This window comes from Schistocerca cancellata, chromosome 12 (genome assembly GCF_023864275.1).
Source record: "Schistocerca cancellata isolate TAMUIC-IGC-003103 chromosome 12, iqSchCanc2.1, whole genome shotgun sequence".
Taxonomy (NCBI): Eukaryota; Metazoa; Arthropoda; class Insecta; order Orthoptera; family Acrididae; genus Schistocerca; species Schistocerca cancellata.
Genome location: NC_064637.1, coordinates 73,465,206 through 73,485,962, shown reverse-complemented (window position 1 = coordinate 73,485,962; position 20,757 = coordinate 73,465,206). Strand labels below are relative to the sequence as shown.

Below are 20,757 nucleotides of genomic sequence, written 5' to 3'. Positions count from 1 at the left end.
ATACGCTCTGTGATTCAAGAAATTCATCGTACATTCTCACACATAGTTCAACTTGTGAAAAAGGAAATTTACTTTGAAAGTAACGTTTTTCAAACCACCATTCGCAATATTTTCCCGTGACCTGTTAGAAATAGGTTCGTTTCAGTAGTCGTCAGAGAGCTCCAGATAACTGGTGCAACCACGCTTTGGCAGGTGCTATGGTGCAGGAAGCCTGTATGTTCGTACGTGTAAATCATTAAAAGATCTTATGCCATAAAAGAAAAGAGACGTCAGAGGATACTCCAAGAGCATCGGAATTTCGTGAACCATACTAAAATGGGACATTTTAAGTGCATACTTAAAGAGCACATTCGTATATCTAGATTCCCAATGAAGTAGGCCTCTACCTGATATTAAGCTTTTCAGTGTGGGTTTCGGGATGTAAATTTTCTTTGAGTACCAGTACTGTATTAACTCATTTTTTATTCCTTATTGTGGCATAATGCCATATGTGCTAGAAGATGAAAATGTGCACCTGAAATGCAGCGAACAGTTTAAATTTGCCAATAGTGAGGAACCAAACATTTCGTTTCAAATACATTGACTGCTTCAGCATAAAATGTTAATGTTGTTGTTGTCTTCAGTCCTGAGACTGGTTTGATGCAGCTCTCCATGCTACTCTATCCTGTGCAAGCTTCTTCATCTCCCAGTATCTACTGCAACCTACATCCTTCTGAATCTGCTTAGTGTATTCATCTCTTGGTCTCCCTCTACGATTTTTACCCTCCACACTGCCCTCCAATGCTAAATTTGTGATCCCTTGATGCCTCAAAACATGTCCTACCAACCGATCCCTTCTTCTAGTCAAGTTGTGCCACAAACTTCTCTTCTCCCCAATCCTATTCAATACCTCCTGATTAGTTACGTGATCTACCCACCTTATCTTCAGCATTCTTCTGTAGCACCACATTTCGAAAGCTTCTATTCTCTTCTTGTCCAAACTAGTTATCGTCCATGTTTCGCTTCCATACATGGCTACACTCCATACAAATACTTTCAGAAACGACTTCCTGACACTTAAATCTATACTCGATGTTAACAAATTCCTCTTCTTGAGAAACGCTTTCCTTGCCATTGCCAGTCTACATTTTATATCCTCTCTACTTCGACCATCATCGGTTATTTTACTCCCCAAATAGCAAAACTCCTTTACTACTTTAAGTGTCTCATTTCCTAATCTAATTCCCTCAACATCACCCGACTTCATTCGACTACATTCCATTATTCTCGTTTTGTTTTTGTTGATGTTCATCTTATATCCTCCTTTCAAGACACTGTCCATTCCGTTCAACTGCTCTTCCAAGTCCTTTGCTGTCTCTGACAGAATTACAATGTCATCGGCGAACCTCAAAGTTTTTACTTCTTCTCCATGAATTTTAATACCTACTCCGAATTTTTCTTTTGTTTCCTTTACTGCTTGCTCAATATACAGATTGAATAACATCGGGGAGAGGCTACAACCCTGTCTTACTCCTTTCCCAACCACTGCTTCCCTTTCATGCCCCTCGACTCTTATAACTGCCATCTGGTTTCTGTACAAACTGTAAATAGCCTTTCGCTCCCTGTATTTTACCCCTGCCACCTTCAGAATTTGAAAGAGAGTATTCCAGTTAATATTGTCAAAAGCTTTCTCTAAGTCTACAAATGCTAGAAACGTAGGTTTGCCTTTTCTTAATCTTTCTTCTAAGATAAGTCGTAAGGTCAGTATTGCCTCACGTGTTCCAACATTTCTACGGAATCCAAACTGATCTTCCCCGAGGTCGGCTTCTACCAGTTTTTCCATTCGTCTGTAAAGAATTCGCGTTAGTATTTTGCAGCTGTGACTTATTAAACTGATAGTTTGGTAATTTTCACATCTGTCAACACCAGCTTTCTTTGGGATTGGAATTATTATATTCTTCTTGAAGTCTGAGGGTATTTCGCCTGTCTCGTACATCGTGCTCACCAGATGGTAGAGTTTTGTCATGACTGGCTCTCCCGAGGCCATCAGTAGTTCAAATGGAATGTTGTCTACTCCCGGGGCCTTGTTTCGACTCAGGTCTTTCAGTGCTCTGTCAAACTCTTCACGCAGTATCTTATCTCCCATTTCGTCTTCATCTACATCCTCTTCCATTTCCATAATATTGTCCTCAAGTACATCGCCCTTGTATAAACCCTCTATATACTCCTTCCACCTTTCTGCCTTCCCTTCTTTGCTTAGAACTGGGTTGCCATCTGAGCTCTTGATATTCATTCTTCTCTCCAAAGGTCTCTTTAATTTTCCTGTAGGCAGTATCTATCTTACCCCTAGTGAGACAAGCCTCTACATCCTTACATTTGTCCTCCAGCCATCCCTGCTTAGCCATTTTGCACTTCCTGTCGATCTCATTTTTGAGACGTTTGTATTCCTTTTTGCCTGCTTCATTTACTGCATTTTTATATTTTCTCCTTTCATCAATTAAATTCAATATTTCTTCTGTTACCCAAGGATTTCTATTAGCCCTCGTCTTTTTACCTACTTGATCCTCTGCTGCCTTCACTACTTCATCCCTCAGAGCTACCCATTCTTCTTCTACTGTATTTCTTTCCCCCATTCCTGTCAATTGTTCCCTTATGCTCTCCCTGAAACTCTCTACAACCTCTGGTTCTTTCAGTTTATCCAGGTCCCATCTCCTTAAATTCCCACCTTTTTGCAGTTTCTTCAGTTTCAATCTGCAGTTCATAACCAATAGATTGTGGTCAGAATCCACATCTGCCCCAGGAAATGTCTTACAATTTAAAACCTGGTTCCTAAATCTCTGTCTTACCATTATATAATCTATCTGATACCTACTAGTATCTCCAGGATTCTTCCAGGTATACAACCTTCTTTTATGTTTCTTGAACCAAGTGTTGGCTATGATTAAGTTATGCTCTGTGCAAAATTCTACAAGGCGGCTTCCTCTTTCATTTCTTCCCCCCAATCCATATTCACCTACTATGTTTCCTTCTCTCCCTTTTCCTACTGACGAATTCCAGTCACCCATGACTATTTAATTTTCGTCTCCTTTCACTACCTGAATAATTTCTTTTATCTCGTCATACATTTCATCTATTTCTTCATCATCTGCAGAGGTAGTTGGCATATAAACTTGTACTACTGTAGTAGGCATGGGCTTTGTGTCTATCTTGGCCACAATAATGCGTTCACTATGCTATTTGTAGTAGCTAACCCGCACTCCTATTTTTTTATTCATTATTAAACCTACTCCTGCATTACCCCTATTTGATTTTGTATTTATAACCCTGTAATCACCTGACCAAAAGTCTTGTTCCTCCTGCCACCGAACTTCACTAATTCCCACTATATCTAACTTTAACCTATCCATTTCCCTTTTTAAATTTTCTAACCTACCTGCCCGATTAAGGGATCTGACATTCCACGCTCCGATCCGTAGAACGCCAGTTTTCTTTCTCCTGATAACGACGTCCTCCTGAGTAGTCCCCGCCCGGAGATCCGAATGGGGGACTATTTTACCTCCGGAATATTTTACCCAAGAGGACGCCATCATCATTTAATCATACAGTAGAGCTGCATGTCCTCGGGAAAAATGTTAATAAAAGTCAAATTTCAACTAACTTCTTTGTTCTACAAGGCAATTAATGCATGACTACCAGAAAAGTGGAAACAAAATAAAATCTGATACTAATACCGTGTATTACCCTTCTGTGATTACATGACTGTATTTTAATTCGCTTGATAGCTCCTGGCCACAGAAATCCATTTTGTTTTCATTTGACGTGAGAGCAATAAATGAAGAGGAAACAGCAAAATCACTAAATGCAAACACGGGTCACTTGCCCAATGGAACTCAGACTACTCTGCGCATCAGCCTCGGATCTACGATATTTCCGAACTGGGGCAATACTAAGATAGTAGAGCCCCCCCCCCCCCCCTCGAGTGTTTGAGATACTTCAAAAATTTAAATATGTTCATTTTGTAGTGCACATCTTTCTGAAGAGTCTGATACATAAAACATATATGTTCGAGGAAATGTAAGACATGTTATTTGGTCCTTCAGTGTGCCAGAATGCAGTGCCACCCCTCTTCCTACAGCATTCTTCTATCGCATGTCACCGTATTTCACTCCGTGGAATTGAAATGTGTATTTTTTGTACTGGGTGCCATCAAACTATATTCAGAGCAGTGGAAATTAAAATGTCCTGTGGTGCCTCTCCTGCTCCCAGTCACTCGATTTGACATCCTGCCCCTCCTCTTTTTTTAAGAAACTCACAATTAATACTGGCTGGGATTATTTGCAACCGGGAGAACAAGAACTCTTCAGAAAATTTGCACTCTTTATTGCCTGATAGCTAATAACTTTCTGTTTTGGGTGACATAAAATTAAATATAGGATACATAAAACCAGTAAAGACAACAGACAAGCAAGACAGTACACGACCTTCAGTCCTTAGCTCCTAGCATTGTTTTCTCTCTACTCTTACTACAGCTTTACATGGCATGCTTTCCTTTTTGCGCAAGAATCTGTTACCTCATCAAAGTTCGTCAAACGTTTTGCTACATGAAAAATCGAAATATCGTTTTCTAATACTGTGTAAGCTGTTAATACAAATAGTACCAAAGACTGGTGTGGTTTCTCGGTCTGATTACGTCTATTCTGTCACTGTCTGCTAGATAAAACAAAATAGACCTTTCTAACACTGCAGAAATTGTAACACACACCAAATAAACGAGACTGTTTTGGCACATATGGTCATTTTTATAACACGACAAAATATAATTCACCAAGACCAACATACAATGCCTATTAAGCAAACAGCTTAATGTTAGGAAATAGTTTCACATTTCATTCATACGCTCCAGTTTCTCGAGCATGAGATCGAAAAGTAGTAGTACAAGATTTTTATATAAATTTGGAATCTTCATGTTCTTCCCTAATTGGTGTGATGTCCCCGTTTCTTGTCCTTCCTCGTTCTAACAAACAATCTTGTCATGACTAATTCTGGAACTATTCCTGCCTTTGTCAAAATTTATTCGGCGGTTAACTTCACTAACCCTGCCAGAATCACCGGGTTAGTATTCTTTGGTTAGGCGTTGTTATGTTCGTACAAACCACTTTCTGTGCTACTTCCAGAATAGAAGTTAAGTGGCTGCTAGACGGGGACTGTACAACTGGCCCTTACTAGTGTAGCGGTTGGGCCAAAAATTTTCTGACGAAATTTCATTTTCTAGGATACACTGAGAAGATAATAAGTAATCTATCTTGCCCATTATTCCTGTCAGTCATTTATTTCCACTCTGGTAGTCTGAAACTATGGATAACAGCGCTGTTCATTCACAAATCCAGTCAACCACATAATCAGACAGTGGTTCAGCATTACTCCTCCCATCAGCTCGTATAACCCGGTGCCCTTTTGCCTGCAGGAAAGTTTATTTCTAGTTGTGACGAGGATTCCCCTGACAGACATCACGTACACTATGCACTGATTCAAAAATTAACTTATGATTCATTCAGAAATCAATTTACAGAGTGTGTTCAAAAACCAACAGGGATGCGTTTCAAAATTATGAGTAATCGATAGACCAACGTGCGCTGGTTGCTAGGAGCTTTGTAAAACAAGGTTTTTATTCTGAAGAATATGAATTTGCCCCCCCCCCCCCCCCCAAACCTGCAATTGTCATCCGGGTCAGATACATCGGTTTGCCCTCTCCCCCCTGCTGCACATGCATGAATCTGGCAACTTGGGCATGACGGTAAAATTTTTCCCAGTAGCATCTAGCTGCTTGCTGCGACTGCTTACACAGCCAACAGCCACATTCCTGTAGCCAGAAGGGGGAGAAGGTACAACTCAAGGTTAGTACAACTCATACGCGACTCAACTCGCATGTGCATTAGCCTGCTTGTAACTGCTATGACGAATCTATTTTAAACAGTTGTGATGTAACACTCATCTGAGGCATTTTGTTGTTATGAAGCATTGCATAGTCTTCCTAAAGCCTTTGACACATTTTGCTGTTGGCAAACGCTTGTCTGAGCACTGTGTTTTGTTGGTGTATATGGCACATTTCCTTTGCAATTTATGCTTTATTTTCATATTTTTTCTCATTCACATTTGATTGTTTTAGTATTATTCAGCAGTAGCGGGATACAGTAATATCCTTTGTTAGAATATTGATTCTTACCAGTCAAGATTACAAAAATTTAACTGAAAACTAAAACAATGAAAAATTCCCGGAATTCAAGAAAATTCCCGGGTTTTTCCCGGATCTCCCGGTTGTCCCGGGTCATATATACCCTGATATTTGAATCGGAGCTATTGGGAGACCAAAATTCTTAGACCAAAACACATCAAAAGTGTCAGACAACCAGTTCTGAACCAAATGGATCTTGCACTGAGTATTAACGTATTGAAACCAGCAGATGCTCCTCAGTGCTTACAGTTTTGTGAGTAGCTGTTCACTGAGATAAAAACAAATGGCTTGGACATGGAGCTGTTCTTTCTGTCTGATGCAGCCTAGTTTCACCTGAGCTGTTTATGTCAACTCTCAGAATCACAGGTTCTGGCCAGTGGAGAATTTGCATAACTTCTGCGGCACACCATTGCACGGTCAGAAGATTGGGATTTGGTGTGCAGTGTCGGCATGTCACATTATGGTCCCATCTTCTTTCATCAGATGCTGACTTCTGTGCATTGCATTGTATGTGCCAACATTTTGAAACCATTTGTGGTAGCATTAATAAAGGGAGGAAAAGACCTACAGTTACTTCCAACAGGATGGGGAGACTGTCCACACAGTCACCCAAACCTTGGAGCACATTTACACAGCCTTCACAACTGACAGAGTTGTTAGTAGGGTCAGTATGATCACAGCCCTAGCTGGCCACTCAGTTCACTTGATCTGTCAGTGTGTGACTACTTTGTGCGGGGAGCCCTCAAGTCTAAGGTGTATCGCAACAACGCTCGTGTCTCCAAGAACTGCAGAAGGACGTTTTGGATGACATTGTAGAAATTCCAGCAGTCCAGCTTTGATCCACTTTCAGCAACTTGCTGACCAGAGCCCAAACATGCAAGGAGATGAATGGTAGTAATTTTCAAAATCTGCTTAGTCCGGTTAGTACTGTATTTGCTTTCCTCTGCTGCATTTCCTTGTACCGTTGAACTCTGTTCTCCAGGTCACTTTTATTTGTCCCACCCTGTACTGCCACCCTTCCCTCCCTCCTTCCCTCATTCCTAGCCATCAAAATCAGCTGCCCCCCTCCAAACTACTAGCTATCCCTCTCCCTGCTTCTCCTTCTGCCCATCCAACCCAACACAACCTAGTCCACCTGCCTATCAACGCTTCAGTGCTTCTGCTTTTTGGTGAGTGGGCTCCTTTAATCCAAAAAGTGAATACAAAAATTGCAATTACACACACAGAATGGCTGGCCAGTGCTTAACTTAAGCAGGCGAAATTCTAGTACTGCTGATTGGCACACTTAAAACTACAAAAAACTATTTCAGGCTTTCAAAATTGTTGCCCTTCAGGGAGCAAGGAAGGATTGGTTTTGCAAGGTAATAAAAACACAAAGAATATAATTAGTTTTAGACATAGGAGGAGACTAAATTTCCTTTCCTCTGCTGCATTTCCTTGTACTGTTGAACTCTGTTCTCCAGGTCACTTTTATTTGTCCCTCCCTGTACTGCCACCCTTCCCTCCCTCCTTCCCTCATTGCTAGCCAGCAAAATCAGCTGCCTCCCTCCAAACTGCTAGTTATCCCTCTCCCTGCTTCTCCTTCTGCCCACCCAACCCAACACAACCCAGTCCACCTGCCGAAATACCTTTCTTTCGTGTTGCCTATCAACACTTCAGTGCTTCTGCTTTTTGGTGAGTGGGCTCCTTTAATCCAAAAAGTTAATACAAAAATTGCAATTACACACACAGAACGTCTGGCCAGTGCTTAACTTAAGCAGGCGAAATTCTAGTACTGCTGATTGGCACACTTAAAACTACAAAAAACTATTTCAGGCTTTCGAAATTGTTGCCCTTCAGGGAGCAAGGAAGGATTGGTTTTGCAAGGTAATAAAACACAAAGAATATAATTAGTTTTAGACATAGGAGGAGACTAAAGTGAAACATCAATTCTACACTGCATTACTGTTATCTTCGGTCCAAAACCTTGCTCGACATGTGGTGATGACGATGATGTTTGGTTTGTGGGGTGCCCAACTGCGCAGTTATCAGTGCACGTACAAATTCCCAATCTTTACTCAGTCCAATCTCGCCACTTTTCATGAATGATGATGAAATGATGAGGACAACACAAACACCGAGTCCCCGGGCGGAGAATATCCCCAACACGGCAGGGAATCGAACCCGGGACCCTGTGATCCAGAGGCAGAAACACTAGCCACTAACCCGTGAGCTGCAGACTACTTGATAGGGCTCTCTATGCTGGTCTATCCTGTGCAAGTATGTTCATCTCGAAAAAATGACTGTGATTGACACCCATTTGAAAATGCTTATTCTAGTGGTACATATGTCTCTGTCTACAATTTTTGCCCCTCAATCTTCATCCATTATCTAACTGAGGATTTGTTGATGCCTCCAAATGTGTCCTCTCAACCGATTCCTTCTTTTAGTCAAGTTGTGCCATAAATTTTCTTTTTCTCCAATTCAATTCAGTACATCTTCAGTTATTTGATCTACACATCTTCAACATTCTTCCGTAGCTCCACATTTTGAAAGCTTTTATTCTCTTCTTGTCTGAGATGAAATTCAGGTTCGAGTCCCAATCTGGCACCAACTCACATTTGTTGTAACATATTCACAGAGTGTAACAGTGTCTAACAAAAAGTGCCAACATAAGAATATAAGAGGGTGGAGGGAAAACTAACTGAAAATGTGGCACCACGTAATTAGAAATTCGCTGTGATAAGATGCATCCAAAAAACATGCCCAAATATCACCATTATTTTTCATGTGGAAATCAAACTGTTCATATACCTACCGTCAACATCAAACTTTCAGTCCTGCTGGTGAATGAATCCTAAAAGAAACTATTCCTGCCTTTCAGAAGTTTAAGTCTCTTCCTTAGAGCAGAAAGAGGGATAGATTTGGGAAGAAGGATTGGTCATTGAGAACGCAGTTTCACAGAGGTGCCCAACATCAGAAAGATCAAACAGTGATCAGTCACAATTTTGTGTCTGAATAACCTACTCATCCTCTCCAGACACAGCCATCTTTCCTGTCTGGCGAAGGAACTAAGAGTTCAGAATGTTAGTAAAAGGTTTCTTCCCCCACTTTTAATTTTGTCTCTCACCAGTACTGGAATTTTGCCTCCTGAAGGTATGTACTGGTCGACTGTTCAGTCTGCCTGGGAACTGACAATTTTCTCTATTGATTTATCCACCTGAACACATTTCTATAGGCCTACCTATCACTCAGCAAACCAAATTGGTAACCTGGTCTTGGTAGCACCACCATCGTGTTTATGCCCGAGAAGCAGGAAGCACCATCGTGTTTATGCCTGAGAAGCAGCAAGAGAGGAGTTATCAATAGTGTACACCCAAGTACTTTTACAAGTGGAGGGCTGTGACATGCTACACATCTTCGAAAACCCGGAGAATGAAGTTCCCATTTAGAACAATGAAACAGAAAGTACAATATTTCTTCTTTTATTTCACAATGCTCCGCTTAGCAGTATCCTTGAAAGTACGGTCCGTGGTGACTTTGCTATTTTCCACAGTGGTGACTGTCGATTCTTCGTCTGATGTCTCGGTCGCAGATGATAATGCCACCACATTGTTTGCATCTGTCTGACCAATTTTATTATATTTTCAGTTTCCTTATCTGTCACAGTCTGTCTCCTCCAGTAGCATTCACATACATTTTTGGTCCAATACATGGCCTTTTGAGTCTTCTAATGCCAAAGCAATAAAATTCACTGTTTTTGGCTAGTGGCACTGGGGTTTCAGGTTCTGTTCCCAATGACCATTTCAAATTTTTTTCTGGATGATAGATTTAGAAGGAGGTCCACTCAGCCTCATTAGGCTGACAGAAGAGCTACTCACACATAAAAAGGGGTGAAATTGACACCGTGGATACCAAATTGAGTGAAGTGACACACAATGTTTGTTTATTAGCAACAAAGCTGTCAGCCATTAGTTTTTTTGAGCTATAGAGTGAGATGCTTGATGTATTAAAACTATGGATCTTATTCTTTGCAAGATTCCAGGAAGTTTTACATGAGTTAGGTCTAAACAGCATCGTGGCAGTACATAGGGGACAATTTTGTTACAAGATTTTGTCAGTGGAATAGAGAGGAGAAGGTTGGTGCTCTTTAATTAATGCCAAAAGTTCAGGTTTCCTTGTTTCTACATATTTTTAATGTTTTTCACTGTTCATTTCTACAGAATATTTTAAAGAGGAGAAATGACCATGAAATAGAACTCTGCATTCACAATGCTTTGAACTGTTATTGGAAAATACCATCAGACACTTTCGGTTCTCATCATTTATTCATAGGGCAAGGTGTATGAAAAATAAATAACGACTCATTTCTTCAGGCACCTTTTAAAATGAAATCACCCAGATGAACCAGTTTTTTCTCAGAGTTTCTTTGCTAGCCTGAAAGTCTAGTTTCATGTGACACACATTGTGAAGCTTTTGCAGAGACATCAACAAAATATTTGTATGCATTTTACTTGTTCTGTTTTAGGGTAGATATTTGAATTCAGCTTCACTTGGCACAGTTCCATAATTTGCACACTGTTCCATTAACGTCAACATTTGTTTGCTCCTTCTGTTACTTTCTCTGTCAGTACTATTACACCTTCTCGTTCTAATTAATGTCATTAACGTCATGACTTAATGTGAAGGTCACTTTTCACACTCACTCTGTGAGATAACTATGTGCACTAATTTGAAAAGGAATGTAAATGTACTTAGCCACATAACAAGTCAGTTCCTGTTACAGCGAGGTTACTACACGCCTTGCCAAGTAATAATGTGCTGTTATGTAGCACACATTGTCCACGTGTATAAACTTACATATAATGAAAACAAAAGTGCAACAGATGCTAATACAAATCAATCATGATAGATATTTCATTCTATGCACAAATGAGTAACTGCAGACCATTAAAAAAGTTTTTATGTCCTGACACTGACAATTAGTAGTTGTAAAACTACTGTAAAAGCAAAAAATTAATATATGAAGTCCCGCCTTCTACTTACATCGTCCAGCTGCACCTGAGTGCTCAGTCCAGCAGTAGCACCTTCCAGCATGTCCTTAATGGGGAAGTCTGTGTCAGAAAATCTGTAACATAGTGCAAAAAGTACAATATAGCGGTCTCGTCTCCAGTTGCTGACAACAAATTCTGTACATAAATTCTGGAAGAGTAACATATTGTAGGGGACTCCATACAGTTTGAGAAAATATAGTATATTTATGAAGCACCTTAATAGAAAAACTACTGGATGGTAACCCCTTGGGGTTCTTATAGCTGCTCAAACCCACAGAATGTGCAGCTGAAGGATCTCATATCTGAGCAATGTCTACCAATGTGCACTTTGTCGAGCTGTTCTGGCCACGATGAAGCTGTGAGAGAGATCAATGCGAGCTTTAAAATGGCACCGTCAGTGACTGATCTTGCACGTAATGATCTCTTACCAGTTAGAACCATCAACAGGCGGAGTTCCACTAGGTGTGGCTTACACTTAAACAGTAATGAAAGGGAAAATTGGTACTGATACTTACAGAAAGTCAGTTCAGACCATGCGTGATCAACTAACTACTGTTATAGATAGGAGAAGTTGGCCTTTGTTTTAGGATAAAGCCAGACAACATGCTCCTCAACCTGAAGAAAGCCTCGGACATTTTAAAAACTTTGGCAGCAGACACTCACAGGACAGATTACAACACACCAAAAAGCACACCTACTGGATGTAACAAACCATTGGGACAATTAATACTGGACATTTCACAGATTTCACAATATTGCACAAAAACACGAAATATGTAAAAAACAAAATATTGCAATTTAAAATTGAGCTCCAACCTTTGAACTGCACTGTAGTTTATCACAAAGAGCACTGGTGCAGAGACACCAGAAATCCAGCATCTAAAATTATCACTGCCTAAAGGATCAGACACTTACTGTAGGATTGCTTCAGAGGGCAAAGAATTGTGCATCTATTTTAAAAAAGGAACACAGTTTAAATTGAGACACAATCCTAGCTTAGTTAGTGAAGAAAAGCATTTAAAATATCAGCTATTGAAAGAGCTTGACATCAACAAGAATTATTTTCCCCATAAGTGGTAATGTGGATAGCGCTCTTAATAGATTAACAGAAGGCCTAGATAAAATGTCAAAATAAATAAATGAATAAATAATTTTGTACTGCTGAGACGAACAGTAAAACAAGTAGCTGAAACTTCTTTACACATTGTAACTTGAGCACAATGGTACACGTTGTCAATATGCATCAGAAAATATGTATGATATTTTAAAAGATAAAAGGAAAACCAAAGGAAGCTGTTTTAATTACAGTTGTTTTTTCCCCACATACAATGCGCATACCTTATTTTCATTGTGCAAATGTCTGAACAATAAACAGAGAAAATTTTTCAAATGATTAATACTAAATGAAAGTTTTTAGCCTACCTTTTCGTAAGGTTAGTCCAGTGTTCCCTTACATAATCAAAAGCTATAGCACGAGCCACAGGGTTTCTCGGAACAGCCCTCCAGATTGTTAATGCATCCTGAACCCTCATGATCTTGCCTTCTAGAGGGGCATTTAGCAACCTGCGTGCAAAAGAAAACAAATTACCTTTTCTATTCAAAATTGAAATAACAAAAGAATATTAATAATATTTCTGATGGATGACAAGCATACATTAACCAGATGCCAATGCAGAACTCTTATGTGGCTTAACGACACAGAATTATCCACAAAGCAAATTTCCTTAGGGCCACAAAGAGAAAGAAATAATTATCACAACTGTTTAAAAGAATCATTGAGCTACTACAACACCTTTTTGATTAGAACTGATAATCATACCACATATTTCTGGTTTAAGAAGTTTGCCACCTGCGTCTGAAAATTGTATATTACAGTGATTTCCATGACTTTTTTCACTGAAAAACCTGTATTCATGTGCAAGAAAAGATAAAAATCGGTTAGGGAAAGATCAGAAGTACCAGCTGGCTTTGAAACACCTTCACAGAATACCTCGGGCACAAAATGCGTTGCATGCTGAACTGTGTCTAGCAAGCACTGCTTTTGCCCAGAAGGCAACGCCTCTTGTCACTGAATGATCCACTGCAGTTTCTGGGATTAGGATGTGTGTGGGACACATCAGTCAAATTCCTTATTTGTATACTTACATTATCTGAAATGCACTGTCACACTTGCTTCACAAGACTTTAATGCGAGACACACATTTAGTCGTGTGATATTCCAGATGTAAATATGTAAGAAAAGTTCTAACAGAACATAAATAATGTATAAGTAAAGTAGACCACTTACTGAATAGCTCAGACAATGAGCCATCAAGAGGCATACATAAAAAGGATGAAAATTTCGCTAGTTTGGACGGAGTGCTCAATCCACTTCCATACAGTAGTAACCATCACCCATCATCAATCTCCTGTGAGCCAAATGGCTTTAAGAAAAATGGTTACTACTGTCTGAAGATGGATCAGGCACTCCATTCAAGAAAAGAAAAGCGAGAAACTGAAGTAGAACAAAATACAGAAACAAAATTTAAAAGGTTCTAGAAAGACAGGCAAGAAAACTGTCAGCCAGAGAGGCAAAAAAAGTGGACAGAGGAATGAGTACTTGAGACAGCTTAAAGCTATCTTAGTGACTTAATTGTGGTCCTTAATTGGCCTGTAACAGAAGTAGAAGAGAATGAATGCGAATGCATGTGGATACTGCATATTGGGCCAGGGGTGCTCTTGTGTGGAATTTTGCCACCTGGTGCAGATCATTTTACTTTATACCATTTTGGTGACTAGCATGTTGAGTATGATGAGGACAACACAACACCGAGATCACAAATGGAAAAAATTCCCTACCTGGCAGAGAATCGAATGCTGGCACCTTTTACGGTATTCAGCCATGCTGGCCACTCAGCTATGGAAATGGGCAGTAGAAGCGAAAAAAGAATTAAAATGAATGTAGCAATGTGATAACTTGGGAAGGACATCAAAATTTTGTGGTAGACAGATTTTATTTGATGTAAAAATTATAAGTAAAGCAAAATTACAGCCTTCAGGAAATAATGAGGATACTGCCCATTTCTAACGCAATCTAGTTACCTTTCGACAACAACCATGTGGTGACAATTTGCAGCAGTATTTTGTTAGACTTTGCATACATTTCATTTGCAAGAATGCTTGTGAGTGTATCAAAGGATGTAAAAGGAATTATTTTCCCAAGGTTCCGTAATACACAATCTGATCAAAGGTATCTGGACACCCCTACGTACTGTAGAACTGACCACTTGATGTCACAAAAGGCGGACCCACCAGTATAAAGGTGGCAGGGAGTACTGTGTTGTCGCACTGAAGCAGTAACAGCAGCGTGGGTCAGCCAGCAGAGCTCACTGGATGTCATGTGAAAAAGCTTTCTAGAGCTGCCCAAGTCAATTGTCAGTGATCTAACTGTGAAGTGGGAATGTGAAAGAACAATCGTGGCTAAACTGTGACCATGTTCACCTCACATATTGATGGACAAGACTGTCAATAATTGTAGAGGGTAGATGTAAAAAATCAGATAAAATTCCATGGAAAGAATTACTCATCAGTTCCCAAGAGCTACTAGCAGTCCAGCTAGCACAATGACTGTGTGTAGGGACTTAAAAAAAGCATCCCATCTTCAGGACACAGGTGGCTGACCAGGACCGTCCAACCAGTGTGTCATCCTCAGCTGAGGATGTGGATGGGGTGGCATGTGGTCAGCATGCCGCTCTCCTGATCGTTATGATGGTTTTCTCTGACCGGAGCTGCTACCATTCGGTTGAGCAGATCCTCAATTGGCATCACAAGGCTGAGTGCACCCTGAAAAATGGCAACAGTGCATGGCAGCCCGGATGGTCAGCCATACACGTGCTGGCCATGCCTGACAGCACTTAACTTCGGTGATCTGACGGGAACTGGTGTATCCACGGAGGCAAGGCCGCTGCCACAGGTAATTAAAAAGAATGGGGTATAATGGTTGGGCAGCTCCCCGTAAGCCAGAAATTCCTGTAATCAATCCTAAGCTACAATTGAAATGGTGTAAGAGTGCCACCACTGGACAGTGAATGGCTGGAAATGAACAATTTGGAGTATACTATGTGGCAATCCAATGGAAGGGTTTTGGTTTGGTGAATGCCTGAAGTCAACTGCCATCATGTGTAGTACTAACAGTGAAGTTCAGAGTAGATCATCTTACAGAATGTGGACATTTATCATGGTTAGGCTGTATTCCCATTATTGTGGATAAGAAGGAGCTAAACGTACAAGGATACAAACACATTTTACAGCATTGCGCACTGCAGACAGGAGAGGGACAGTTTCAGCATGACAATGCAATCCCTCAAAGCAGCATCTGTGAGGGAATGGTTTTTGGACAATAATGTTTCTGAAATGTACTGGTCAGCCCAGAGTCCCAAGCTGAACCCAGTGGAACACCTTTCAGACAAGTTAAAATGTCAGTTTCACTCCAGACCCCAGCATCCAACCTCACTACTGTCTCCGGTTTTGGGTCTTGAGAAAGAAATAGCTGCCATTTCTCCACTGACATTCAGGAAAGTGTCCAGATGCCTTTGATCAGATAGTGTATAGTTGCTCAACTAGTATCAAACTAATAAATTACACGTGATATCTCTATGTCCACTCCAGTAGCTAAGATGCCACATATGAACTGTTTTCGACTCACATGGCGATCAGTGAGGGCTGCCGACTGCACATGAGGCCGGACAGTAGGACGCGCTGCTGTGCCGGGTCCGTCGTGTTGCGGAACTGAGCCATCGCAAAGTTGAACTCGGCGTCACCACCCTCCATCACAGCGGCACAGTACACGGTAGGCCGTAGGTCCACGGGAATCCTGTGAAATTATCACTACTAACAGCTGAACAATCTCACAATGTGGGTTTTCCTTCACTTAATCATCAATAACTGTCCAACAGTAATAGTTAATCTTTTCATCTAATAGCTGTGGAAGAAAATTATTGATTTATGTGCATGTTTGTAGGTGATTAATGCGACCTCTCGCTATGATGTAAAATGAGTCAGTTTTATGATTATAGTGGACTTCCGTAGTGAAAGAGATGGCGGTGTGCTACCCATTTACACAATTTATAAGTTATATATATATATATATTTTACACTCTACTATTTTCATTCAGTATCTCCTGTCCCCCCCCCCCCCCCCTTCCATCTCTCTCACTTTGCATCTGCACACACTACGTATTGTTGTGTCTTGATGTCTGCTTCTCACCTCACAATATTAGCAGACTTTCCTGCTTTATCATTTAATACTCAATTATCCCCAAACCCATTATTTTCCTTTAACGGGAAAATTTTTCCTATAAACCTGTCTTCTGACCTGGCAAAGGAAACCAAAGATATACCCTTTACATTATTTCCTAGGAAAGGTTACAAGACAGACAAACAATTATCAACCAATTTCCTTATTGACATTGTTTTTCAAAATATTCAAAAAAGTAATGTACTCGAGCAGTATCACACTTAAGTAGAAACAATTTATTTAGATATCATAATTTGGATTCCAGCAGGGCTGCTCAACTGAGCATGTTATTTATACACTCATTCATCAAATACTATAAGGCATAAATAATAAAATATCACTAATTGGTCTTTTTAAGGTCTTCCCAAGGAACATCACAAAAAACTCAAGTTGTATGAAATTGATGGCTGGTTTGAATCATACTTAAAAAACAAAATGCAAAACGTTGTGCAGAATATTAAGTTGGAAGGGTAGAAAATTTTAGTGATTGGTACAAATCACGAAGGAAGTCCAGAGGGTTCAATTTTGGATCCACTCCTATTCCTTACTTCCATTTACCATTCAACGAGCAGAATTGGTGCTTTCTGCTGGAAATACTGCTGTTATGATGAATCCCATTAGAGAGAAAGCAACAGAAGAGATCCTTAATAATGTTTTTCAAAACATCATTAAGCGATTATCTGAAAATGGACCCTTCAAAAATTTTAAGAAAAAACGTTTTATAACCAGTTCTGTACAACTAAAAGAGTCATACCAACAACTGCTGCAGCTTATGAAGAAAGTCAGAAAATATGGTAGGTGTTCCAAATTTTTGGGTGTATCAGCATATTCTGTTCATGTAATTGCTAATCTTGGAAATGAACTAATTACCCTTCTGGCAATATTTTGCCTACTTTCGCTCAGTAACACCTTATGGAAATTTTTTTTGGGTAACTCAGCACTCAGAAAGAAAGAATGCCTTGCACAAAATTGAGGAAGAATTTTTTTTTTTTTTTTTTTTTTTTTTTTTTTTTTTTTTTTTGTGGTTTTAGGGCGCACAACTTCAATGGTCATTAGCGCCCTGACTACTCTAAGAATGCACCGCGAGGCACAAGTGGACAACAACAACTAAAAGGGAAAACACGATAAAAGACAGACTGACAGGCATAGGATTAAAAAACAGCATCATCAAATGTCCTGAGAGAGGTTTGTCAAATTGATAAAACGAAGAACACGAGCAACTGCTCGTGGGTCATCCGCTAAAATGGCATTGAAAATACTTGGCAGGTTAAGATCTAGACGCAGTGTGTTAAAATATGGACAGGACATTAAAATGTGTCGAACCGTCAGCAAGTGCCCACATGGGCAGAACGGCGCTGGCGCAGCCGTCAGCAGATTGCGGTGGCTGAACCGGCAGTGTCCAATTCTTAACCGGGCCAAAACTACCTCCTCCCGTCGAGAAGGGCGTGAGGAGGACGTCCAAGCCACGGGAAGAGGTTTTAAGGCCCGAAGCTTGTTGTCTGTAAGTGCAGCCCAATCGGCATGCCACAGCGACACAATGCGCCGACAAATGACCTTGCTAAAATCGGACGAAGGGACACAACAAGAAGCTGTCCGAGGCTGGAGGACCGCAGCCTTGGCCGCGGCATCTGCAGCTTCATTCCCAGGGATACCGACATGGCCAGGAACCCACATAAAGCTAACCGGAGAACCGACGTCCACCAGCTGCTGAAGAGAGCGTTGGATCCGGTGTGAACCGGGTACGGATCACTGAGGCTCTGGATGGCGCTCAGGGAGTCGGAGCAGATGACATAAGCAGAATGTCGGTGGCGGCAGATGTAAAGAACAGCCTGGTAGAGGGCAAAGAGCTCAGCTGTGAAGACCGAACAATGGCCATGGAGCCGGTATTTGAAACTTTGTGCCCCGACAATAAAGGAACACCCGACCCCGTCATTGGTCTTAGAGCCATCTGTATAAATGAAAGTCATGTTGATGAACTTCGAACGAAGTTCCAAAAAACGGGAGTGGTAGACCGAACCGGGGGTAACCTCTTTTGGGAGCGAGCTGAGGTCAAGGTGAACGCAGACCTGAGCCTGGAGCCAAGGTGGCGTGTGGCTCTCGCCCACTCGAAAGGTTGCAGGGAGTGAAAAATTAAGGTGTTGAAGGAGGCGACGAAAGCTAACTCCAGGGGGTAGCAGGGCAGAGACATACAACCCGTATTGACGGTCGAGAGAGTCGTCAAAAAAGGAACGATAAGACGGATGGTCGGGCATTGACAGTAGCCGACAGGCATACCGACAAAGCAGTATATCGCGCCGGTAGGTGAGTGGCAATTCGCCAGCGTCAGCATGAAGACTCTCTACGGGACTAGTATAAAATGCTCCGATCGCAAGTCGTAAACCCCGATGTTGTATGGAGTTGAGGCGGCGTAAGATGGATGGCCCTGCAGAGGAGTATACGAAGCTCCCATAATCCAGCTTGGAGCGGACAATCGACCGATATAGACGAAGTAGGACAGTTCGATCCGCTCCCCACGACATACCACTGAGAACACGGAGGACATTTAAAGAACGGGTACAACGGGCGGCCAAATATGACACATGTGGAGACCAGCTAAGTTTCCTGTCAAATGTAAGGCCTAAAAATTTGGTTGTCTCCACGATTGGGAGAGCAACCGGACCGAGTCGTAAGGACGGTGGGAGAAACTCTTTGTAGCGCCAGAAGTTAATACAGAGCGTCTTCTCGGCAGAAAAATGGAAGCCATTGGCGACACTCCACGAGTAAAGACGGTCAAGAGAACGCTGAAGACAGCGTTCCAGGACACGTGTACACTGCGCGCTGCAATAGATGGTAAAATCGTCCACAAAAAGGGAGCCTGATACATCAGCTGGGAGGCAATCCATTATTGGATTGATCGCGATGGCGAAGAGAGCGACGCTCAAAACTGAGCCCTGTGGCACCCCATTCTCCTGGCGAAAGGTGTCGGACAGGACAGAACCCACACGTACCCTGAACTGTCGATCCATTAAAAAGGAACGAATAAAAAGAGGGAGGCGACTGCCAAGGCCCCATGTATGCATGGTGCGGAGAATGCCCGCCCTCCAACAGGTGTCGTAAGCCTTCTCCAAATCAAAGAACACAGCCGCGGTCGGGCGCTTCCGCAAGAAGTTATTCATAATGAAGGTCAACAAGGTAACCAGATGGTCAACAGCAGAGCGGCGCCTACGAAATCCACATTGTACATCGGTAAGTAGGCGTCGAGACTCGAGCAGCCAAACCAATCGAGAGTTAACCATTCGCTCCATCACTTTACAGACACAGCTGGTAAGCGAGATAGGTCGATAACTGGAGGGCAAGTGCTTGTCCTTCCCCAGCTTAGGAATCGGGACAACAATAGACTCGCGCCAGCATGCGGGAACATGTCCCTCAATCCAGATGCGATTGTATGTACGAAGAAGAAAACCTTTACCCGCAGGAGAAAGATTCTTCAGCATCTGAATATGAATAGAATCAGGCCCTGGAGCGGAGGACCGTGATCGGCCAAGTGCGTTTTCGAGTTCCCGCATGGTGAATGGGGCATTATAACTTTCACGATTCGAGGAGCGGAAGTCAGGTGGCCTAGCCTCCTCTGCCTGTTTGCGGGGGAGGAAGGCAGGGTGGTAATGAGCGGAGCTCGAAACCTCTGCGAAAAAGCGGCCGAAGGCATTGGAGACAGCCTCAGGGGCCACAAGGACGTCATTCGCGACCTTCAAGCCAGAAACTGGGGAGTGGACCTTAGTGCCAGATAGCCGGCGCAGGCAACAGAAGAAGGAGTAAAACTGTTGAAGGTGCTTGTGAAAGCAGCCCAGCTGGCTTTCTTGCTTTCTTTAATAATACGACGACGCTGAGCACGTAATCGTTTATAATTAATACAATTCGCTACTGTAGGGTGGCGTTTAAAGGTGCGTAAAGCACGTCGACGAGCACGTAAAGCGTCTCTACATGCTGCGGTCCACCAGGGGACCGGTACGCGATGTGGAGAAGAAGTAGGGTGAGGGATGGAATATTCAGCAGCAGCGAGAATGACTTCCGTGAGGTGTGCGACCTGACGATCGCAGCTTGTGAAGGTTTGATCCTGAAAGGTCGCCCTGGAAGAGAAGAGCCCCCAGTCTGCCTTGGAGATGGTCCAACTAGAGGAGCACGGAGAGGGAGTATGCTGCAGGAGATGGATAACACACGGGAAGTGGTCGCTCGAATATGTATCAGCAAGTGCATACCAC

General features: G+C 41.9%; 1 protein-coding gene across 1 annotated transcript in view; it reads right to left on the bottom strand.

The window, feature by feature from the left end:
* The window catches only part of LOC126109721 (aminopeptidase N-like), a 222,875-nt gene that overhangs the window by 5,759 nt on the left and 196,359 nt on the right, over window positions 1-20,757 (bottom strand). The window contains exons 16-18 of the mRNA XM_049914775.1: window positions 15,929-16,096; window positions 12,667-12,807; window positions 11,237-11,318 (exon numbers count right to left, since the gene is read on the bottom strand). Of these exons, the coding sequence (XP_049770732.1) occupies window positions 11,237-11,318; window positions 12,667-12,807; window positions 15,929-16,096 (391 nt within the window). The remainder of the gene's footprint in view (window positions 1-11,236; window positions 11,319-12,666; window positions 12,808-15,928; window positions 16,097-20,757) is intronic.